General features: G+C 37.9%; 3 protein-coding genes across 3 annotated transcripts in view; all 3 read left to right on the top strand.

The window, feature by feature from the left end:
• Positions 1-410: 410 nt before the first annotated feature.
• Positions 411-2,593, top strand: LOC149832596 (uncharacterized). Its single transcript, XM_090012521.1, has 2 exons — positions 411-1,800; positions 2,140-2,593. The coding sequence occupies exons 1-2, from the start codon at positions 464-466 to the stop codon at positions 2,453-2,455; spliced, it is 1,653 nt and encodes a 550-aa protein (XP_089868647.1). The 5' UTR covers positions 411-463; the 3' UTR covers positions 2,456-2,593.
• A 1,680-nt stretch (positions 2,594-4,273) lies between these two features.
• Positions 4,274-11,391, top strand: LOC149832595 (uncharacterized). The gene is made up of 12 exons (XM_090014593.1): positions 4,274-4,683; positions 4,868-5,087; positions 5,532-5,732; positions 5,988-6,058; positions 6,141-6,303; positions 7,484-8,080; positions 8,372-8,752; positions 9,316-9,391; positions 9,473-9,536; positions 9,772-9,907; positions 10,841-10,954; positions 11,051-11,391. The coding sequence occupies exons 1-12, from the start codon at positions 4,574-4,576 to the stop codon at positions 11,114-11,116; spliced, it is 2,199 nt and encodes a 732-aa protein (XP_089870719.1). The 5' UTR covers positions 4,274-4,573; the 3' UTR covers positions 11,117-11,391.
• A 2,782-nt stretch (positions 11,392-14,173) lies between these two features.
• The window catches only part of LOC149832594 (uncharacterized), a 31,123-nt gene continuing 20,088 nt past the window's right edge, over positions 14,174-25,208 (top strand). The window contains exons 1-2 of the mRNA XM_090014599.1: positions 14,174-14,833; positions 15,030-15,149. Coding sequence (XP_089870725.1) covers positions 14,273-14,833; positions 15,030-15,149 — 681 coding nt within the window. The 5' untranslated portion in view covers positions 14,174-14,272. The remainder of the gene's footprint in view (positions 14,834-15,029; positions 15,150-25,208) is intronic.

The following is a 25,208-nucleotide window of genomic DNA, read 5'->3' as shown; positions in this document are numbered from 1 at the left end:
TATTTTAATAATAAAGATGCATTTTTATTGAAAAATATTAAAATGTTATTAAAAATACTAAAACAATATTTGTGCGTTCCTGTGTCCGTGCCATCGTGTCATCTGGTGTCACCAGGGATACACGCACCCAAATGGCGTGTCCCTGTGATATATGGGAATCGTGCATCGGGATAAGCGTGAGTGGGGCCCCCTCACACTTCAACTACTTTGCTTATATGCAATATGACAATAACTGGTAATATGCTCCGCATGTTCCATAACCCCGTAGTCCGACACAGTTGCACCAGAGAAACTGGTTTTGTTGCCTCCTCCACTTAAACCCTAACTCTAAAACTCTTTTTTGAGGGTTCACATACCCTATAGAAAGAAATAAGAGGGGTTTGGGAAAAGAATGGAGGTGGAGGAGCAGGCGGAGGGTCCCTCAACGACAACAACCCCAGAGCCCCAACCCAAGAAGCTAAAGATGTCCTCCACCACCACCACCGAAGATGAAGCGGAGGAGAGCGCCACTACCACCACCACCACCACCACCACCAAGCGGACTCGGTTAAAGCGTCGAAAGATCGCGTTGTTTTTGGCCTATTGCGGCGTTGGCTACCAAGGGATGCAGCGGAACCCTGGGGCCAAGACCATCGAGGGCGACCTCGAGCTCGCCCTCCTCAGGGCCGGCGCCATCGCCGAGCCGGACTACGGCTACCCTCGCAAGGTGGACTGGATGCGTTCCGCCCGCACTGATAAGGGCGTCAGCGCCGTCTGCCAGGTCGTCTCCGGCCGCTTCTTCGTCGACCCTCCTGGCCTGATCGAACGCCTCAACTCCCACCTCCCTCCGCTGATCGTCGCTCTTGGGTACAAGCGTGTTACCGCCTCCTTTAATGCCAAGAAATTCTGCGACCGCCGGCGGTACGTCTACCTTCTTCCCGTCTTCGCCCTCGACCCCACCGCGCACCCCGATCGGGAGAGCGTGATGGCGAGCGAGGGCTCCGACAACGCTCTCACCAAGTGTTTGGAGTGCTCCGAGCGAGGGAGGAAGGTGGTTGGGGTTATGGGCGGGCGCCGGAGCGAGAAGAGTTCGAAGGAGGGTGATGGGATTTTGGTAGGTACTGGTGGAGTTGATGAAAACAGAGAGATTTGCCTTTCTGAAATGGTTTTGGAATCCTGGGAAGCCGTAGAAGATGGAATGTCTGCAACTCCAGAAGAAGAGCTGGAGAAAACTAGGGTTCCTGAAGTCTTAGTGGGAGAGTTCGATTCCGATCTTGCGAAAACATCCGGTGAGGCGGATTCTGCAGAAAAGGAGACGGAAGTTGGAGAATTTTCTTGCTCGGAAGGGATAGTAAAAATTAGTGGTTCTTTGGACTCTGGAGAAGAAGATAAAGCTGAGGTTTTACCTGTGCTCGAACAGAGAGAAAATATGAATACTGTTGATGTCGAAGAACAGGGAACCGAGGTTAATGGAGATCAACAGCAGGCTGAATGCATCGAGAAGGAAGATGGACGGGGCAGTGCCTTCTGTTATGGTCAGAAGGAAAAGGAGAGGTTCAATGGTATCCTAAGGATGTATGTTGGTACTCATAATTTTCATAATCTAACAACGCGAACGAAGGCAGAAGATCCATCTGCTAATCGCTACATTGTGTCATTTGAAGCCAACGACGTTGTCGGCATTGATGGTATTAATTTTGTGAAATGTGTAGTCGTGGGGCAGAGCTTCATGCTGCATCAGATTCGCAAGATGATCGGGCTTGCTGTTGCAGTCATGCGAGGCTGTGCTCCAGAGTCGTTGATAACAACAGCTTTGAGGAGGTAGACTTCTGTTTGAATTCCAAATTTCATTCATTTTTTTGTGTGATCCGATTTTGGTCTCTTCCTGGTTTTACCATTTTAATTATGCTTTTTAGTCAGTTGTTTTCTTTGAGAAATTAGTGAAATTGGTACTTACAGGAAATGTTAAAGTTTCTTGTCCTTATTCCAGTGCTGCTGAAGCTTTCTGTTAGCAAATTTATTAAAGAGAGCAGATAGAGAAATGGATACTTTCGCTTAGCTATTCATGGATGCTATAGAGCTGATGACACCTTTTCATGATATTTTCTTATTTTCAACTGTGAATAATGTTGCTCTTTCATTTGCCTTTGGTATCATCAGGGATGTGAATATCAATGTTCCCACAGCCCCTGAGCTGGGTCTTTTTCTGGATGAATGTCTGTATACTTCATATAATCAGAAGTGGAGAGATTCTCATGAGGAGTTGTCTTTGGAGGGATATGCTGAACAGGTGGAAGAATTCAAAATGAAGCACATATATGCTCACATTGCGTCAACTGAACGTAAAGAAGGAGTTGTAGCACTTTGGCTTCACTCTCTAAACCATCGTAATTATCCTGATTTCCGAACGGAACATCCCAGTGTAGACAGTGATACTGAAGTAGGCATGCAATGTAAAAATGGTGCCACCGGGTGAATTAGTCTGATATGATTGGCTGCCATGTCCCATAAGTTTTGTTATTTCCAATTTTTCCTTCCCAAATGTGGATGGTATAAAAAGCTGCTGTTTTTTTTAGCAGGGAACGTATTCATCTTGTATTATTTATAAATGCTCACATTCTATTAACAGGAATCTTTTTTTTTTTTTGAATGCTACACATTGCCAGGAATTGTTGCAAAGATGATGAGAATCAAAATAGCAACCTCAAGTTCAGTTTATATCAGACTGTGCAATTGGTTATGTTGTATCTTATTAGGGACAGAATTTCACAATCCACCAATCCTGTATTAAAAAAAGTTTATGATACTATGTTGTATTCTTATTTTGCATTGGATGTTAACTGAGTGTAATGCATACTGTAGGTACAACACAGAAGTAGGCTAGTTATTGAAATTCACCCTGATCACACATTTTATAAATATTTTCCTTGCCAACATATGCACAAGAGCATTTTGATGGTACTCATCACTGACGCTACATCTAGAAACCTGGACCCCCTTTTGCACTCAGGCAGGACGCAGAAAGGCCTTCATAGACATTTGGGTGAGATATTAATTGCATTAAAATGTAAAAATGGAGGGGGTGGATTTAGTGGTGCATAATTTGTAACCCTTGTTCCATTCCTTCCCTTAGAACCGTATTTGAGAGTTTTTGTGAAACTCCTTGGCCCCAAACTTGAGAGGTTTGAGATCTTAGGATCTTTGAGATAGATGTATTTTGGAGGTCGTAATGATCTTAGATCTTCTGATCCGTGCCATATCTGGCTTCAAGAGTCGAGATTAAAGGCATTGTCCTACGTTGGTGGAAGTAAGAATGCAGTGAGAAGTAGACAAAAGAGGTTGAGCCTGTGTCGCCCAGCCCGGAAATAGAGCCCAGCCCGTCTGATCCTTTCATTTCTGCAAGCAGGGGGATCCTGTCCAGAAGACCGGCCTCCAAGGCCGGCCTAACCCATCCCTCTGTCTTACAACCTGGATTCTCAGAATCACATTAGCCTCTCCCATTTCCTTAATGTTGACATTATCAAAAGTATTGTCCTTTTTTTCTTCCCAAGCAATTGAAATCCCTCGTGATGTCGGTCTGTGGGAAACGCAAATTTCCATACCTTGGATTCTCTGCTCACAAATCTCATTCTTGGGGGGCATCTCAGGTATAGGAAAATATCATGATATTTTGAAAAAAAACCTAGTGTTTCAGTGGTTATTGCCATGTATATTTTGGACCTCAATTCAATCTTATATCATCAGATCTTATCTGAATTCAGATTCATATTGGGATTCACTGCACACAATTCAGATTTAGATATGGCAGAAACTGATCTGGTCCATTTCTGATCCGTCAGCAATCCCATTCATATCATGTCCCTATTGAGTCCAGACCATTGTCACCCGATTAACTAAAGGCCACCTCATAGCCAGATCTTGTTAGATTCAAATTTAAATCTGAAATACAAACAATAGATCCTAATGCGAATAAGATCTGGTGAGGTGAGGTTGAATCTGAATCTGAAATACATATGACGACACTAGGTTCATAAAAAAAGCAAGCTATTTGCATGTAAAAACACAATGCAACCCGATGGAATTTTGATTCGGATCAATTTCAAATTTGACTTAAATTACTGATCCAAATCTGAGTCGAATCCCAAAGTAATTTGATTGAACAGATTCTAATTCAATCCTAATGCACATTTAATTTTACTTAAAAAACTCAAATCTCAAAATAACACGTCGGACTCGATACTAGGTGGGCTTGCATAATGGGATAACCCCGAGTGATTCGAACCCGAGACCTCTCGGGTGCGATAGTACGATCTCATTGGACCCCTACAATGGCGACGCGCTTAGCTCATGGGAACGCAAAGATAGCGAGAGAGAGTAGGTCTTTTTTCAATCACCAGAAGTTCGAATCTCTGAGTAACTTCGTCGCTCCCACATTGACGTTAACTCGCCGTTTCCGCCTGCCCTTCCGAACTACGCGACCCTTTCTTCCACCCTCTTTGCGACTATATAATAGTCTCTCTCTCTCTCTCTCGCACCCCTTGCTATAAATACGCCGGCAAACTCCCAAGGGCGCATCGTTGTCTCGTGTAAGAAAATGGGTTCCCTCTCGTTCGCGGAGTCTCCGCTTCAATACCCACCTGCCAGAAGAGACGAATCCGTCGTCGATGATTACCACGGCGTTTTGATTCCCGACCCATATCGTTGGTACGTGTTGCTTTCTCCTCCTTCGTCTTCTTTTTATCTGTTGGTGGTGGTGAATATTTGCTTCTGGGGATGTCATTTTTGGGGGGTTTGGGATTTGGGGTATTGAGATTCGGGGATTGTGGGAGTTGTGTGGTTTGATGGGGGAGGTTGTTGTTTGATTGTGGTTTTGGGGGTTGGTTTGAAGGTTGGAGGATCCTGATGCGGAGGAAGTCAAGGAATTCGTTGATAAGCAGGTGGCCTTAACCGATTCCGTGCTGCAAGATTGCGAAACGATGGAGAAGCTCCGCGAACAGATTACGACTCTCTTCGACCATCCCCGATTCGAAACGCCTTTCAGGAAGGGGAACAAGTACTTCTACTCCCACAATTCTGGCCTCCAGGCACAAAACGTGCTCTACGTTCAGGTCTCTCTCTCTCTCTCTCTCTCTCTCTCTCTCTCTCACACACACACACACACACACACACATTCATATACTCGTAGCTCGTATTGAAAATTTAATCTCTTTTTTTCCTTTCTTGTGTTTGGATTCGTGGAATTGGGTAGAATTGGAATCCGATACTATCAAAGTTCTCTCTTTCCCTTTTTTTAATGGAAGAATTTTGATGGAATGGGAGTCCAACTCGACCAAAGTCTTGGATTTTTTTTTTGTGTGTGTGGGGGGGGGGGGGGGGGGGTATTGGAAATCGGAAATATGGGTATTAGGCCTTAGGACCTGCAGCATTGTCGGACACTGGCCTTGGTTCTATAATTGAAAAGGGAGGACCGTTTGCTGTTATATATTTTTACGAGAATCATTGCTATAGTGTTGAGAACATTCATGATTTGTTTTTTCATCTCTGTATTTTAGGATGATTTAGAGGGAGAGGCTGAGGTTTTACTTGATCCTAATGTTCTTAGCGAGGATGGGACAGTTTCCCTGAGCATGTCCTCAATCAGTGAGGATGCAAAGTTTCTTGCTTATGGGCTTAGTTCAAGTGGCAGCGATTGGGTGACCATCAAAGTAATGCGTATTGAGGATAAGTGTGTACTGCCTGATACTCTATCATGGGTATGTATATGGTCGACTCATCACTTTGCTTTGATCTTCAATGTTAGAATGAAATTGGTAGGATGTGAGGACTGGATTATCTGATTCACCTGCAACTCTTTTAGTTTCTTATTCTAGTGAAAATGTTTAATATTTGATGCATTGTGAAATCCGCTTCCGAGAAAGATTGTAGGAAAGAAATCAAATGTTGTGTTAATAATCTGGAGCTAAAATAACAAAAATTAGTTTTTCTGGTGATCTCTTTGCTCTTTATAGGTTAAGTTTTCATCAATTAGCTGGACCCATGATGGCAAAGGCTTTTTCTATGGTCGCTATCCGGCACCCAAGTATGTGAACTTTGGTATATGAATTTCTTCTCCTTTGTTTTGGTCATGCTCATTGCATTTGGTTTCTTGATGCTTCAAATAGGGAAGGGGGAGACATAGATGCTGGGACTGAGACAAACATAAATCTTAACCATGAGCTATATTACCACATTTTGGGCACTGATCAGTCTGAAGATATTTTATGCTGGAAGGATCCTGAGAACCCTAAATTTATTTTTGAATCGCAAGTCACTGAGGATGGAAAGGTAGGAAACTCATTTCTGCTGGCCTTGTACATTTTTGTGAGAAACATGTGCTATTGATTTTATATCATGTTTCATTGCTGTTGATTTTTAGATATTTATATGTTGAAATGTTGTGAGTCAATCCTGAATGTTCATTAAGCATAAGTGGCATGATGTTTTTATCTGTTTCTTTTGGCATTCATAAGCATAGAGACTATAGTGGGCAGTGGGTTTAAAACATACAATTTGCTGTGGTTTATCTTTCCTTTTGGTTCATGTAAATATTGATTTACCTATCAGGAAATCCTTTTATCTAGGTAGGGGGCCTAAAGGCAAGGTGATTCGAAGTACTTGGTCTCTTCTTCTTTAGCCTTTTTTTTATCTTTCTTCCTAGATACATCCTATTTGATTTTTGAATAAAGTGCTACTCTGCCATTCTTTTCCATTTTTTTTTCAGTCTGGCTCATAATTTACTATCCTGGAGTTGGTAGTTGATGTTTTTGTTGTTCATATAGAGTCAACCCATCTTTTCTGTCTAATCATTGGGCTTTTCTTTTTTCTGTTGCTGTAGGCAAAACATTATTGAACAGCTAGCACTGTCAACTACTTGTTAATGTTACAGAAAGAAAGGAACCAGATGAGAATATGGAAAGATAACTAGGGATCTTAATCATGAAAGGTATACTAAGGGTGAATAACAAAGTGACATGTTGAAAGACAATGATACTAAAAATAGACAGGAGTAACCTATATGTGAAAATGGGGACTGAAGTAGAAAAGAAGATTCTAATAGAGCAGATTGACAGGCCAGGAAATGAGATATGGACATAGGAAAGGATAAAAAGGGAAAAAATATTTGTTTCAGTTTGGATTTAACACACACGTGCACACCAGATGCACTTAAAAATGAGATTTTTTTATAACAAAAATGTGAAAGAGTATTTAAGTACATAGATTATGATAATATTATTTGTGCCTTAATTTAACGGTTTATTCTTTCCTAAGGCAGATTGTTCCAGCATTTTGCTTATGGTCCATGCTATTAAGTTCAACATGCTTGAGATAGAAAATTTGCATGTTTGCAATCTTTCCTGGTCAGAGCTTGTTGGTGATGATTTGTTTGTTGTACTTGTTATTGATTCTGAAGATGGATAAGTTGATTGAGTCTGACAAACTTATTAAGCTTATACGACATTTGCAGTATGTTCTTCTATATATTGAGGAGGGCTGTGACCCAGTCAACAAACTTTACTACTATGACTTGTCTTTGCTTCCCCAAGGGTTAGAAGGGTTGCGAGGAGGGAAGGATATGCTTCCATTTGTTAAGCTTGTTGACAACTTTGAAGCACGTTATGAAGCTGTGGCAAATGATGATAGCCTTTTTATCTTTCGGACCAACAAGGAAGCCCCAAAGTACAAGTTGGTCCAGGTTGACCTCAATGAGCCAAGTTCATGGACTGATGTAGTGGAAGAACCTGAAAAAGATGTGCTGGAATCAGCTATAGCTGTTAACATGACCCAACTTTTGGTGAGTTACCTGAGTGATGTGAAGTATGTTCTGCAGTTAAGGGAATTGAGAACAGGAAAGCTGCTTCATAATTTGCCAATAGACATAGGCTCAGTTGATGGCATCTCTGGCAGGCGTGAAGACAGTGAAGTATTTATTGGATTTACAAGCTTCCTTACACCAGGGATTATTTACCAATGTCACTTAAAAGATCATGGTGTCCCTGAGATGAAGATATTCAAGGAGATAATTGTTCCTGGCTTTGATCGCACAGCCTTCCAAGTTAATCAGGTAAGCATCTCTCGGTGAGTCCGGTCTCATTATAAGCATCTGCCTTTTATTGATGAAGATGCATAGCATGTTACATTCTAATGATCACTTCCAGTATAGAGCACTGATTATTTTAATATCTTTTAATAAAGCATCGAAGACTTGAAGTTTAACTTGTGAATACAACTTCTTGTATCTAGATGGTTCAGCGTCAACCTTCCCTTGTTTTCTCATTACTGGGTGTTGAACTCTTGCATGTCAATGTATTATCTGTTTTGTGATTCTTTACATCAACTGCTTTTGTTTGATCAGGTGTTCTTTTCAAGCAAGGATGGTACGAAGATACCTATGTTCATTGTGGCAAGAAAAAATATTACCATGGATGGTTCCCATCCATTGTTGCTGTATGGTTATGGTGGCTTCAACATTAGCATCACACCGTCATTTAGTGTCAGCCGGATCGTACTTACAAGGAATCTTGGTGTGGTCTTGTGCATAGCTAACATACGTGGTGGTGGAGAGTATGGAGAAGAATGGCACAAGGCTGGTTCCCTTGGAAACAAGCAAAATTGCTTTGATGATTTCATTTCTGCTGCTGAATTCCTTGTGTCTGCTGGTTACACACAGCCAAAACATCTATGCATTGAAGGTGGGAGCAATGGCGGGCTTCTAGTTGCTGCATGTATAAATCAGGTATGTACTTTTACTTTTTTCAGATGCTATATATATATATATATATCAAAGTGAAGAGAGTTTTAGGAAAAAACCTTAAATATTAGAAACTTTTAAATCCTTCCCTATCTGTTTGATTGGGTTGATTCTTGGTCTCTTTCTCCTTGATATGGTGATGATGATGATGCATCATAAGCAAAAAACAAGACTTAAATCCCTAGTAATTACCAGACCCTTTTTGAGCCATTCTTTCTGATTGTGGCCTAAATTGCCCATTCTCTCTCATGTTGTATGTGAATGTGTGCTTCCACTTAATACATGCCTTGGTGCCCATGTTTATGAATTGTTCAATATTCATGATCATTCTTCACAAGACTCTCTTGGCGTGCAAGGCATTTCACGTACTGAATGGATCACTACAACACATTACGACATGATTTAGAGAATATTGAACTACAACCAGACACATAATTATTAAACTTAATATATCTAACTGTCTCATTTCATCAATAGGCACTTGCGCATGATGAGTATTTCCTGTTGTATAATCTGTTAAGTGATGATTTAATTTTCCATTGGAGCAGAGACCTGACCTTTTTGGATGTGCTTTGGCTCATGTTGGCGTGATGGACATGTTACGTTTTCACAAGTTTACTATTGGTTAGTATTCTCCTTTGTCATGATAAGAGATTCATTAATATGTATCCTTATATTTAACTTGGTTTATTTTTTCTAATGCAGGGCATGCTTGGACATCTGACTATGGTTGCTCAGAGAAGAAGGAAGAATTTGAATGGCTAATTAAGTGAGATAACCCTTTATAATTTTATCTACGGTTGTGTATACATCTGCTGTGCACTTAGTCCATTTCCCCCCTTTTTTGAGAAAAAACCATGAGTAGTTTTTATTTTTGGGGTCTAATTGATTCTTTTACATTTTATATGCATCAAATTGTTAGGTGACATCTTTTTTGAATATCAGCTCCTTGATAGTTAGTTACTTGACTTTCAATTTAGGATTAAGGTCTTCTATTTTATCAGGTACTCACCCCTTCATAATGTGAAGCGGCCATGGGAGCGATTTGGTGATCAGCAATCCCAGTATCCACCTACCATGTTGTTGACTGCTGACCATGATGATAGGGTTGTGCCACTGCATTCTTTGAAACTGCTAGCTGTAAGTATTTCAATGTAAATTGTTATGGCAAAAAAGTATCTCACTATCAATTATATCCGAGGCTTCATGCATCATCCCGACTCTGGGCATTTTAGTGCTAATAAATATATCGTTTGCTCTTAGAAAATAAGTAGCTTGCTCATGATGTTGATGATTAATGCATGAAACCACCATATCATGTTAAACCTTTAGAGCTATAAATTTGTGATGAACTTGTAACATCCACACGGCAGTGTAAGTCAACATGATAAATGCACAGATTGCAAATGTATGCTTCCTTTTTTGTGTTCTTTTTTTTGAATATTTGATTCAAAATTGTTTTAAGAAGTTACATAGGTTTTAGTTGTTAATATTCTTTTACCTTGAATCAATCAAGTTTACCACATCTAATTGTGTATGATTTGGGGTGATGCAAGTTTTGTATATTTCAACCATTTGGTCTTTTAGTAATTGAACAGAATTACGTCTTGCTGAGATGCCAAATGTCCCAAAAGTCAATTAATCTGCTCTTACATAAAGTATATCTACTTCAGTTAGATCAATATTGTAACTGTAATATATTGCGGTGAGAGAAAAAGTTGCAGCTTAATAGCCAGAATTACCTTTTATTATTTCTGCTGGTAGCTATTGTGTCGGTGATGCTCTCCTTTGTAAGGTGGGCGAGCTCATAAAACCTTGGGGGCATTTTGCAACCTGGTTTCTGTAAACCCTGAAAGCCTGGTTTTGTTGTGGGGGACAATCTGTTATCCTAATTTTGTGATTTATTTTTATTTTCACAAAATTAAGTGTTTGTTTGGGTGACACCCAATATTTTTGCTGCTTTGGTCACTGTCCTCATGCAGTTGCACGTGTTTGCTACTCATTTTTGTGGATATTAACCCGTACTCTATATTATAGCTTTGTTCATGATTATTTCGCTCTCTTCAACTTCAGACTATGCAATATGAACTTTTCACAAGCTTGGAGAAGAGCCCACAGACCAACCCCATTATTGGCCGGATTGATCGAAAATCTGGACATGGAGCTGGTCGTCCTACGAAAAAAATGGTAACAAGCAAATTGCTTATATGCGTGGCTCATGCATTTTTTTTATTATAGGTGGTCGTTTGGCTGACCCTGTTTCTGTTGCTTGTTTCTTTGCAGATAGATGAAGCTGCTGATAGGTACAGTTTCATGGCTAAAATGTTGGGAGCATCTTGGGCTGACTAAATTGGAAAATCCTAACTATGCCGGATAAAAGAGGGATTGCTAGCCAACATGGGGTTGTATGTTGAAACCGATTGCCAGAATCTAAAGATGTTTTTTTTTTTCTAGTGATCAACAAATCTGTAAAAGAACCTTATCTGTGATTCATTTTTCAATCTTTTGTGTGATAGCAAGGTCTATATTCTCGTTATTTATTTGAGATGGAATAGCATTCAGGCTCTTGTATGTTCCAAAAGGCTGAACAGGTGGACAATAAAAGAAGTTGCAGATATCAGCTATGAGATGTTAGTGCTTAATTGTGTTGGTATTTCCTTCCTTTCTTGCTACAGACCATGGTCACAATATATCAATGATCTCATAGAAATGTTGTTTTCTTTGATACTTTAAAAGACAATTTTTTTTTTCAAAAGTTTTATAGCAGTTTCTTGAAAAAAAGTTTGTCATTCACTTGTTTTTTCTCAGTGGTTTGCTAACTATGAGTGGCTTCTAGTTCCCTGGGAGTTATCCCTCAGCTTGCCCATAAAAAACCTCTAAATAAAAAGACTAAAAAAAGAGAAGAATAGGAAAAAAAAACTGTAGTCATATGCTGGCTGTCTTAAATTCTTAGCTCTTAACCGAAGGATCTCGTATTCCAATCCATTTTGAGGGAAACCCTAAAGAATACATAGGGAAGAAAACAACAAACGGTTAAAACAAAACAAAAGTGTAGACAGGAATTAACAAAATATTTGAAGCGCTTGCTTAAGAAATATTTACTTTTACTGGTTGCAATAGAAAAGTGCAGTGCTTTCTTTCAAAGTAGGGCAACTACTTTCCTGTTTGCCCATAGAATATGATGATTATGGCGTTGATTTGAAAAGCATAGGTATGTACAACCGGCTGCTTCCACTTAAAATCTATTATATTTTATTTCTCTGAAAAAAAAATCTCTATACAACTGGAAGCACGAATAAAGATATTCAAGGTGATATATATATATATATATATATATATATATATATATATAATATTTGGTGCCTTTAAAGACTCTAAAAATCACAGGTTCAAGCCTTATCAACTCAACAGAAAGGTTTGTTTGCTAAGGATCAAGGCTTTGGATGGTGTGTGTTATTTTTTGTTAAAAAATATAATTTTTTGACTCATGAAATTTTAGTGCATTGTAGACAGTTCATTTTTTGAAGCCTTTAAAAAACCTGCTTGCTACAATCATATGATTCAAAACTCATTTTTCACTACACATTGTAAATCACATTCAAAAGATTTAATTTACCAAAAAACTGAAGCGTATGATTTTCAGTTAATAGTTTCAAATAATTTGGTGTCTTTCAAGGCACCAAATATTAACCTTTTATATATATATATATATATATATATATATATATATATATATAGAGAGAGAGAGAGAGAGAGAGAGAGAGAGAGAGAGAGAGAGAGAGAGTAGGTGCTTATCAAAGTTGAGCCTACCGCGAGTGACCGAAGGTTTTGAGGGTGTCTTGCAAAACTGACTCTGCAAATGCATTTGACATTGTCAATTTGTTAAAAATGACACTTAAATATTGGTTTTAATAAAAAACTTAAATTTATTTATCTTAAATATTTATAAAAACTGCCTTTCAAAAAACAATATTTTATAAAAGTTATAGACCATCGATTTTTAAACCTTGTAAAAACTTACTCATGTGCCAAAATTAGACGATCCAAAAGTCCAACTATTATAAAATTAAGTATATAGAACATATCTATATAAGATTCAATATTCCAATGCATCTATCTAGTTTAATTTATCACAATGACCAAAACTCTGTTTTCTTTTAGGTTAAATAACTAAAACTTCGTTTAAATCACTTTTTTCAATAAGACTTTAAAAATAAACAAAGCAGAAACTCTGCTGTTAAAGAAAATGATATATATATATATATATATATATATATATATATATATATATATATATATATATATATATATATATAGTTAAGGCTAGGGTTAGGCCGCCCCTTCCTTACATTTCATCAAAAGATGGGTTCTAATTAGAGGCTTGTCTTTCCAATAAGGATAAGGATCAGAACCAAGCACTGCCATACGAGCTAGCATTTTTTGGAATGACATTGAACTTTTTAGTCACACAAACTATGTCGAAGTTTTTGAAAACAATATAGGGAGTCAAGAATGGAATTTGCAATTAACCCTCAACATGGTCATTTTTTTTTGTTCAACAGAGAAAGCTGGGGTTACATTTTTTTTGTTTAAAATGTAACCTTGATATTTTCTTGCTATGCTGAGCGGAGGGAGACATATCCTGTTCTACATGGTTTATTGGATCATTTGAGATTCATATTTTTTAGTTTGAATATTTTTTATTTTGGATCATTGTAATATCTAAAATTTTGATTCATATCACAGTTTAGTAGAACTAAATTTTTTTTTTCCGACTTGGTGCTAATTTAAATAGAAAATCTGAGTCATCTGAAATTGTAGCAGACAATCAAGATCAGAGAGTTGAGATGGGATAATTTATTGTTACTTAAGTTTTCTGTTTTTTTTTTCTTAAATAAAATTAAATAATTTTAGATAATTGTAGTTTTGGGTAGCCATCTGGCAACATGGTTTACGTTAGTAACCCACTAGACAAACCTACTGAAATATTTTTCAACGAGGGGAAACCCAGCATCCTCATCAGCCACCGAAGAGCTATAAGACGATCAATATTACTGATAACTTGGGGAATCTGCTCATGTAAGACATAAAAACAACTTAATATGAGTTGGTTGGGTACATAATAAGCTCGGGTTTGAGTCGGTTCGGATACGAAGCGAGTTTGGGTTTGATTTGATTTAATTATAAAACGAATTCGAGTTTGAGTCGGTTCGGTTTTACATTATATGAAACCATTTGGGTCGAGTTGGGTCAGGTCCAAGCGGGTTTGGGTTTTCATTTATAATAATCATGATTCGACATGTTTTTATACAGGTCTATTTTTTTTAATCCGACCCGAACTCATGGGCAGTGGACCCCACGTAGCTAGAGCTGGTATAAAATGCGTTTGCGTGCAGCTGTGTTTCTTGATATGACCAGAATAAGATCTCCTTCTCACCCTTCTCTCTCTCTGAGTCCGTCTGAGTTGAGATTAGAAGAGGAAGGAGGGGAGGGGGAGCAGCGGAAATGCCGAAGAAGATCAGCGTGAACAGCAAGGCCGAGGCCTCCAGGGCCCGGAAGAGCGCGGCCGAGGACGAGAGGAAGGTGAAGGAGTCGCGCGACAGGGAGGACGAGTACTGGCGGGAGGCCGGCGAGGGCCAGAAGTCCCGCGCCTCCAAGAAGAAGGAGGAGGAGGCGGAGAAGCGCGCGGAGGCGGCAGCCCGCAAGGCCGAGGCCCGCCGCCTCGCCGAGCTCGAGGAGAAGGAGCTGGAGAAGGCGGGCAAGAAGCCCGACAAGAAGTCGATGAGGGTTTCGATCCCCGTCCCCAAGGTCACCGGGGCGGAGCTCGAGCGGCAGCGCGAGGAGGAGCGCCACCGCATCCTCCTCCACGCCGAGGAAGCAAAGAAGCGACAGAGCCGGACGGCCGAAGAGGAGGAGTATGAGAGGATGGTGCTCGTTCAGAACACCAATCGGGACGATGCCCTCATTGAGGCCCACTCGGTTGAAGACGCCCTTGCCAAGATGACCGTCGAGCAGCCGCTGCCCGTCGATCGGCACCCAGAACGGAGGCTCAAAGCTTCCTTCAAGGTACTCGATCGGTTTGTTGCATCGTTTCCTTTTTCTTCTTCGCTTTGACCTGGATTCGTTGATTTATGAGAAGGAAGCCCTGAAACCCTTAGATATTGTAGTAGTTCAATTGCATGGGATCATTTCCTTTCTTATTTCTTTTCCCTTTTCTTTTCTTTTTTTGACAAATCATGTTCCTATTGTGATTATATGGTAGACTTTCGAGGAAGCCGAGCTTGCTAAATTGAAGGAGGAGAAGCCAGGCCTGACGCATACTCAGTACAAGGACATGATCTGGAAGTTGTGGAAGAAATCACCTGATAATCCTCTTAACCAGGTATGTGGATGGCGCCGAATGTGGAGATTGGTAGTATGGTTGTTTGTTCTTTTCATTTATTGCCCTTGTTATTCTATTGTTCGTTTAAGTTACAACCTTGAGGGCCGCCATTGTTTACACATTTTTGGATATTAATTCCAATATTCATGTAACTGCACCCAAACATGTTCGAAAGATAAGAGGTTCCCTATATAAGATAACAAGATGAAAAAGGAATAGAAGGATGCCACGATTCGTGTATAGGATGGTGAGAAGACGTGGCAAATATACTGAACAACATCATGTAGATAACAGAGGACCAGGCTTCTAATAAAAAAGAATGAATTTCGAATCTATCATGTGAACCGGAAATATAAACATCTACTCTTGATGTAGATCTACTTGTAAACAGTTGGCAATCTAGGTCCGCTGGAGTACTAGTGAATATTCTTTTTGCCTTGTTGGAAACTGGAATTTTGCTAGCAAATTCTGTGGAGAAATGGATAGAAACAATGGTTTTGTGGATAAGAAAGCGTGAAGTCATCAAATCTAAAAGAAGTTTAGGATGGAGAAGGTTGGAAGGGAGTTCATGCATTGTGTCCTTCCAGAATAGAACGATGTGAGTGGTGATCAGTTTATGCAAGACTGAGCAGATGGATTTTAATGTGTATGCTGAGAGAACAAATAGTAGCAAGAATACATTTGCATCTGGTATGTATTGCAATTGTGGCATGAATACAATCACAATTGTAAATGCAACTCTACAATACAAGAACAATACAAATGTATCTCAAACATATCTTTCTAGACGTATGTTTTACAAAACTTGTCTAACTCATGTGGCCTAAGCATTTTATGAGTGCTAGCTACATTATTTTTGTGACCCGTGAATCTGGTTTTGGTTTCTCTCTTTGCCAAGGAGAGGCTTGAAGCATAATGGAATTACAGATTGCTTATTAGTGTAGTAGAGAAAGGGACATGGGAAATGTTTGAGTATATAGTACCAACTATCTAGTCAAAAGCACTAGTCGGTAAACCCCTAAAAGGCCTAGTCAAGGACTATGCGGGACTAGTTAGCCTAGTTGGGACCCAACAACAAACAACAACAACAACTACGCCTTCATCCCAAAACAATTGGGGTCGGCGATATGAACCAAAAAAGAAAATCATTCTGAGTCTTTCACATGAATCCTTCTCCTCCAATCATTTCTATCCAATGCCATGTCCTCGGTGAGGTTCAAAGCATTCATATCCTTTCCTATCACCTCCATCCATGTCTTCCTAGGCCTACCCCGACCTCTTTTAACTAATATATTTTCCCATTTCTCCATCCTTCTAACTGGAGCATCATTAGGCCTTCGCCGAATATGTCCAAACCACCGTAAACGATTCTCTCTCATCTTATTTTCAATGGGTGCAACGCCTACCTTCTTACGTATATCCTCGTTCCGAATCTTATCTTTTATTGTATTTCCACACATCCATCTTAGCATACACATCTCAGCTACACTCATTTTTTGAATATGATGTCTCTTGGCAGCCCAACATTCTGTACCATATAGTAAAGCGGGCCTAATAGTCGTCCTATAAAACTTTCCCTTCAACCGCAATGGCATTCTACGATCGCACAATACTCCAGTTGCACTTTTCCATTTCATCCACCCAACCTTTATCCTATGATTTACATCTCCATCAATTTCTCCATACTTTTGAATGATAGATCCCAAATATTTGAAACAATCATCCACCGGTATTTCTTGCTCACCAAGCTTCACTACACTCCCATCACTACTTCGTTGCTTACTAAACCGACATTCCATGTATTCTGTCTTACTCTTACTCAACTTAAAACCTCTTGCTTCCAATGTCTGTCTCCATAATTCTAACTGAGCATTAACCCCAGCTCTAGACTCATCAATCAAAACAATATCATCAGCAAACAACATACACCACGACACATTTTCTTGAATTGATCTCGTAAGCTCATCCATCACTATAGCAAATAGGAAAGGGCTTAAAGCAGATCCTTGATGTAACCCAACCGTTATAGGAAAATTGGTTGTCACCCCTCCACAAGTGCGGACATTGGTTACTACTCCTTCATACATATCCTTAATTATACTAATGTACTTGAGAGAAACACCTTTCTTCATCATTGTCCACCAGAGAACGTCCCTAGGTACTCTATCGTATGCCTTCTCCAAATCAATAAAAACCATATGCAAATCTTTGTTCCTCTCTCTATTTCTATCAATAAGTTGTCTAAGAAGATGTATAACTTCCATAGTTGATCTTCCAGGCATAAAACCAAATTGATTCTCCGATATCATGACAATCTTCCTCAACCTAGATTCAATCACCCTCTCCCAAAGTTTCATAGTATGACTCATGAGTTTTATACCACGATAGTTTGTGCAATCTTGTATATCACCCTTATTCTTATATAGAGGCACCAAAGTACTCTTCCTCCACTCATTAGGCATCTTATTTGTCCGCCAAATCTTGTTAAAAAGATTTGTCAACCATTCTAAACCTTTCTCTCCCAAGCATTTCCTAGTTGGGACCCAAAAAAGGGAAAAAATAAAAAATCACAAAAAGTTAAAATAAATGTTGCAAACAATAGAAATCTGTTTGTCAATGAATATTATCACAGAAAATTAACAATAAAACATGAACACTATTCACAAAAATATGTATCACAGAAATTAGTTTAGCATAGAAATATATATAGGTTCTTGGTCTCTTTTTCTCTCGGTCAAAGGAAGCATTGGGGGGTGAGAGGAGAGCGAGGAGGGGAGACAAGACGAAAGAGAAGAGGGAGAAAGAGAGGAGGGGTAGGAAGAGGAAGAAGAAGAGACAGATGCTACAGCAGTTGCATCAAAAGAAGTAGATGTTGCAGCAATAGCAGAAGAAGCAGAAGCAGACATGCAGCTGCAGCAGCAACAACAGAAGAAGAAGAAGTGGACATGAGAGAGAGAGAGAGCTTATAATCTCAAAACAATACAAGCAGAAAACAGGAAGAAGGAAAAATGAAAGAATGTGAGAGAAAAGGGAAAAAACATTACAAGAAGTCCTCATAACATACACAAAAGCAGGAGAGCGGTGGGGATCATATCCTTAAGAGAACTCAAAGTCTTAAATTGTTCCATCACAATTCTGATCAGGTTATCATGCAATTGGATACCTTTCTAAACCGTTCTATGAGTTGTTCACGTGCAATCCACTTCAACTAGTGATGCAACTTTTTATGAAAGTATTTTAAAAGATATTTTTCAATAAAACTCATTTGTACAAACCGTGTATCAAATTTCAAATTCTGGTTCACACTATTGGTGAAATCCAGGTCGAACACAAGGAACGTGAAAACAACTTTTGTACCCCACACAAATGCAATCTTTATTGCCCTTAAATGAAAAGTAAAATAAAATGTGCTACCCTCTGCAGAGGGCTTAAAGATAAAAAAAGGCATTATTATAACCCAACTTAAAATAAATGCCCTGTGGTCCTAAAAAATAAAAATAACGAAAACTAAAATCTGTAGGGCCTTATTCTCTTGTTATCTAGCCACTCTTGTTCGCTTGGGTGCTATTGTGGAATCAAGGGCTTAAGGGTTCCATTCTCAAGAAGCCTTACCTGCAAAATACAAAAAACACAAACAAAATACAAAACAAAAGCAGAGAACTATTTCTAAAAACAAATGTTAGTTATAACAAACTAAATCTAACAAACTAACTACAATGTAACAAACTAGAAGATTCTAACTAACTACAAAACAAATTAAAACAAACTCTAACTAACTAAATATCAAACAAATCAAAACAAGTCTAGACTAACTAGTTATGAAATACTAATTTAACAACTAACTAAGAAAAACGTTAAAACAAATTACTAACCAATAACGGAAAGCAATAAAATAACGTAAATTCTGATCTACACTACAACAAACAACAACAACAACAACAACTATGCCTTCATCCCAAAACAATTGGGGTCGGCAATATGAACCAAAAAAGAAAATCATTTCTATCCAATGCCATGTCCTCGGTGAGGTTCAAAGCATTCATATCCTTTCCTATCATCTCCATCCAAGTCTTCTTAGGCCTATCCCGACCTCTTTTAATTAATATATTTTCTCATTTCTCCATCATTCTAAATGGAGCATCATTAGGCCTTCGCCGAATATGTCCAAACCACCGTAAACGATTCTCTCTTATCTTATTTTCAATGGATGCAACGCCTACCTTCTTACGTATCTACTCGTTTTGAATCTTATCTTTTATTGTATTTCCACACATCCATTTAAGCATATGCATCTCAGCTACACTCATTTTTTGAATATGATGTCTCTTGGCAGCCTAACATTCCGTACTATACAGTAAAGAGGGCCTAATTGTCGCCCTATAAAACTTTTCCTTCAACCGCAATGGCATTCTACGATCGCACAACACTCCAGTTGCACTTTTCCATTTCATCCACCCAACCTTTATCCTATGATTTACATCTCCATCAATTTCTCCATACTTTTGAATGATAGATCCCAAATATTTGAACCAGTCTTCCACCGGTATTTCTTGCTCACCAAGCTTCACTACACTCCCATCACTACTTCGTTGTTTACTAAACTGACATTCCATATATTCTGTCTTACTCTTACTCAACTTAAAACCTCTTGCTTCCAATGTTTGTCTCCATAATTCTAACCTAGCATTAACCCCAGCTCTAGACTCATCAATCAAAACAATATCATCAGCAAACAACATACACCACGACAAATTCTGATCTACACTACTTGACCAAAATTAATTAAAAGTAACACAGGTTTAACTAACTATCAATATAGTATTGAATTACTCGGCTAACTAGTTACCTCTGAAAACAATATGATCTAATCTACTTACAGTGTATGCCTAACTAATTAATGAAAAAAAAACTGCGACTAGCGTCAATCACGCTGAACTGCGTTAGTACAAAAAAAAACGTCACAACATGAAATGTTGTACCAGCCCGTGCCTAATATGCATGCTTAATGTGAATAATCAGAAATCTGCATTGATCTTCACGATCAAGAGATCACTATAGTCTGCGTTATCAATCTGATTAGATTGATGGCAAGCTGTAGCTTGTGATGCACAAGTCACGCACACACACATGGTTTGATGTTCATGTTAAGATGCAAAAAGAAAAAAAAGTAGACTGCATGATCAGAAAATCACGCAGGTCATTTTCTTGCTGCAACCCAATAAAAACCTTGTAAACAGGCAAGTTCACGCACGCTGCTACACGCTCACGTCCACACAGGTTTGCATGATAAAAAAAGCACGCCGATCAGTTTTGCTGTTGACGTTTTCACGCTATGCGTGATCTAATCAAAACAGAAAATCACAAAGACAATGAAACACCTGACAAATAACAATCTACTCTTTATCTATTGCAGAAAATTAAATTTTAATCTACACTAAATAAAGCAATCAAGCAGAAAACAATTTACGCTAGATGCTATATTAAACTAAAAACTCTTTTATGTATCTAATAAATCTGAAATAAATCTAACCTAAATGCTAGTCAAATAACGAGATGGGGGAGAAGAAGCAAACCTTGCAACCGCTTCCGATGGAGGGGTTGAGAAAGAGATGTGGTCATTCCCGTGGTTGAACACATGCTCCGACGATAGGGTAAGACGCACTGGCAATAACAAGGATCAGAAGTAGGATGGAAATCGAGGAGGTAGAAAGGAAGAGACGAGGAAGAACTGATGATAGAACGAAAAGAGAGAGAGAAAGAGAAGAGAAGGAGGTTGGCATTTTTTCCAATGGGAGGACGCCAACCCCTTCTAAAAAATTATTATTTATAATGTTAATCCTAGGTTAAAAACTATTTTACTAAAACTCTATCTAAGTTTTCAAAATTTCTAAAACTACCTTTTCTCAAAAACGTGTTTTCAAAAGGAAGACTCCTAAAAGAAATAAAATTCTAAAAAAATCGTGGAGGTGAACTCTATTTGTGCGATGTTTCTTCTTTTTTAAAATAAACCAATGCCATGGAAAACATTGATAATTATGGGTATTTAATCTATTTTTGCGACAAATCATGCATAAAAACATGAGTCTAATATGCATAAAATTGTGCATGATCAAATTCCCCCATGCTAATTGTTTGCTAGTCTTCGAGCAAACTGACCCTTTGCAGAAATAAAAACATGTAAATCAAAACCTAACTCATTTTCGTAGGAATTACGGTTGCATTTAGCGTATGCAACAAGCCCTTTAAACCCTTGGGTTACTCCAGTGGACGAGTAAGGTCTTGTGAGGGTTTGCAGTGATGCTACCCACAAACATCTTTATTATGTATACATTAAGATTCAAATTCAAGAAGCATTAGGCAGTTAAGAAGTTCGTCTAAACAAATATTTAATGCCATTATACTTTCACTACGTGTTTAAAGCCTTTACATGCCACCATAAAAGAATTTTTTTTCTTTACTTTTCTAAAATTCTGCAATCATTTATGCTTTATTCTTAAAAAATCAAGTACACTCGCGCCATTGCTTATTTATCCTCACTTATATGTTTTCTGCACAGGTTTTCATAATTATTTCTAAGCACTAAACTTTGTCTTTATGCTCTTGATTTTCTTTCTTTTGCTTTTTCAATTTTCGACACTTTTTCTTCTTTCAGTTGAGCACTATATTAAACTTTCAGGTTTTTGTGACCCATGTAACGAGCTTTGGGTCAGTGACTCGCAGACCAGACGACCTTAGGGCACTAGATACAAAATATCCCTCGGACTTAATTGCTCGAGTCACTAGACCTTCTATTTTTATGGTTTTACGTATAGTTTTCTTCTTGTCATGTGCAATATCAACATTTCTTAGGCTCTCTATAAAGTTCATATAATAGGCTTTCGGGCTAGTGGCTCCCAAACCCAGTGTTGTGAAAAGCGTTGAGGCGTAGCGATGCGCTCCACCAAAAACCGAGGCGAGGCATAAGCCTCGAGGCGTAAAGCGTATGTTAAAAAATATATATATATATATATACATATACTTATATATATATACATCCGTATATATATAAGTATATGTATACATATATGTATATATATATATATACATATTCTATTCTATTGAAATACCCGATAGGGGTATTCTTGTAATTCAGTCAATGTACCTTTTTATTTTTATTTTTTTATCTTTTTTCTTTTTCCCTTTTACTTTTTCCTTTTTTTGTTTTTTATTTTCTTTCTTTAGGATAACCACAAGGGGCCCCACTCTTGTAGTCGTTGGGGCCCCAACGGTCAGATTTCTGACCGTTGGAGCTCCCAACGACTACAAGGGAGCCCCCTTGTAGTCTCTTCCTTAGTGCCTCCCTCCTCTATAAATAGAGGAGGTGTTCTCCTTCTTATGTATGGGTTTTATACCTCTCTCTTCCTTTCTTCAATAATATCCAACTTATGACTTTAAGTCATTTCCATATTTGAGAGTTTTTGTGTGTGCACATTCGGTGTTTGTGTTCTTGGCTCTAGTGGTCACTCTTAAAGAGTGACACTTGCTCTATTGGTGCTTTCGCCTCTTTTCATTACAGCGTAAGCCTCAAATATTTTTTTTGGAAATTTTAAAAAATTTATAAAAAATATCTAAAAATATAAATAAAGAAAGAAATGCTTTATTGATGAAATAACAACTAATAAGAAATAGAAAATCTCAAATAAGTACTAAAAAATATAAGATTAACATATAAAAGTAGCTAAAAACTGATTATATAACTAGAAAATATATGAGATTAACAAAAAAAAGTTAAAATTTACTAAGAAACTGATTACATAACTGAAATAACTGGAAAATATATGAGATTAACCTACAAAAGTTAAAATATATGAGATTATTCAAAAAAATATGAGATTAACATATAAAAGTAACTAAAAAACTGATTACATAACTGGAAAATATATGAGATTAACCAACAAAAGATAAAATATATTAAGAAACTGATTACATAATTGGAAAATATATGAGATTAACCAACAAAAGTTAAAATATATGAGATTATTCTAAAAATCTGAGATTAACATATAAAAGTAACTAAAAAACTGATTACGTCACTGGAAAATATATGAGATTAACCAAAAAAAGTTAAAATATACTAAGAAACTGATTACCTGAAATAATTGGAAAATATATAAGATTAACCTACAAAGGTTAAAATATATGAGATTATTCTAAAAAATGTGAGATTAACATATAAAAGTAACTAAAAACTGATTGCATAACTGAAAAATATATGAGATTAACCAACAAAAGTTAAAATATACTAAGAAACTGATTACATAATAATTGGAAAATATATAAGATTAACCAACAAAAGTTAAAATATATGAGATTATTCTAAAAAATATGAGATTAACATATAAAATTAACTAAAAAACTGATTACATAACTGAAAAATATATGTGATTAACCAACAAAAGTTAAAATATATTAATTAACTAATTACATGACTGAAATAACTGAAAAATATACGAGATTAACCAACAAAAGTTAAAATATAGTAATATACTAATAAACTTATTACATAACTGAAATAATTAAAAAATATATGAGATTAACCTACAAAAACTTTGTTGATTATGTCTCAGAAATCTTGTTGTAAAAAAAAAATTGCCTCAGGCTTGCGCCTTGAGGCACAGAGGACCGCACCTCAAGGCGAGGCACTCCTTTTACTTATATATATATATATATATACATCCGTATATATATAAGTATATGTATACATATATGTATATATATATACATATTCTATTCTATTGAAATACCCGATAGGGGTATTCTTGTAATTCAGTCAATGTACCTTTTTATTTTTCTTTTTTTATCTTTTTTCTTTTTCCCTTTTACTTTTTCCTTTTTTGTTTTTTATTTTCTTTCTTTAGGATAACCACAAGGGGCCCCACTCTTGTAGTCGTTGGGGCCCCAACGGTCAGATTTCTGACCGTTGGAGCTCCCAACGACTACAAGGGAGCCCCCTTGTAGTCTCTTCCTTAGTGCCTCCCTCCTCTATAAATAGAGGAGGTGTTCTCCTTCTTATGTATGGGTTTTATACCTCTCTCTTCCTTCAATAATATCCAACTTATGACTTTAAGTCATTTCCATATTTGAGAGTTTTTGTGTGTGCACATTCGGTGTTTGTGTTCTTGGCTCTAGTGGTCACTCTTAAAGAGTGACATTTGCTCTATTGGTGCTTCCGCCTCTTTTCATTACATGGTATTAGAGCTCGGTTGGTGATTGGCCTTTTCTTTGGAACGTGTAACTCATTTTTTTGAAGAAAGGAAGGACTTGTTGGTGCCGATGGAACGTGACTCTAAAGCGGAGCTTTCTTTTAAGCTAAATGGGTCCAACTATCTCATGTGGGCCTCCACTATGGAAAATCATCTTAGAGGTAAGAAACTTTGGGGTTTTGTTATGGGAACTACTCCCGAACCCTCTCTTGTTCTCACCAAAATCGAAAATGAAGTTGAAAAGGCTTTAGATGGCGATGAGCGCATCAAAGCTATTAATGATCATCAATCCAAAATTGAGGATTGGGAAAGTAACCATGCCAAAATCTTGGCATGGTTTATGAACAATGTTGACCTTAAAAATTGTGCTAATATAGCCAAATTTAGAAGGGCCAATGAGGCTTGGTTTTTCCTTAAGGGTATGTATACCCAAAAGGATCTTGCTCGACAATTTTTTTGTCAAGAAAAAATCCGTTTCACCAAACAAATGGACATGAGTGTCCGGGACTATTTTAGCTCTTTAACTCCCCTTTGGGATGAACTTGCTCTTCTTGAGCCTAAGTGGGTGGATCCGGAAGATATTGAATTAAGGAGGGAACAAATTGAAAAAGAACATTTCTTTCAATTTCTTCATGGTCTTCGCCCGGAGTTTGAACAAGTAAGGGCATCTCTTCTCCATAGAAGCAAAGCCTTACCTATTGAAGATGCCCTCGCCGAGATATGTCAAGAAGAAACTCGACTTGGCTTAAGCATCAAGAGTGATGAAGTTTTGGCCGTTACTAGGCCCGGATCAAATGTTAAAGCATATAGACCTCCC

Source organism: Nuphar pumila, chromosome 7 (assembly GCF_984573655.1).
Source record: "Nuphar pumila chromosome 7, dmNupPumi1.hap1.1, whole genome shotgun sequence".
Lineage (NCBI taxonomy): Eukaryota > Viridiplantae > Streptophyta > Magnoliopsida > Nymphaeales > Nymphaeaceae > Nuphar > Nuphar pumila.
Note: the sequence above shows the minus strand (reverse complement) of the source record. Positions and strands in the feature narration are given on the sequence as shown.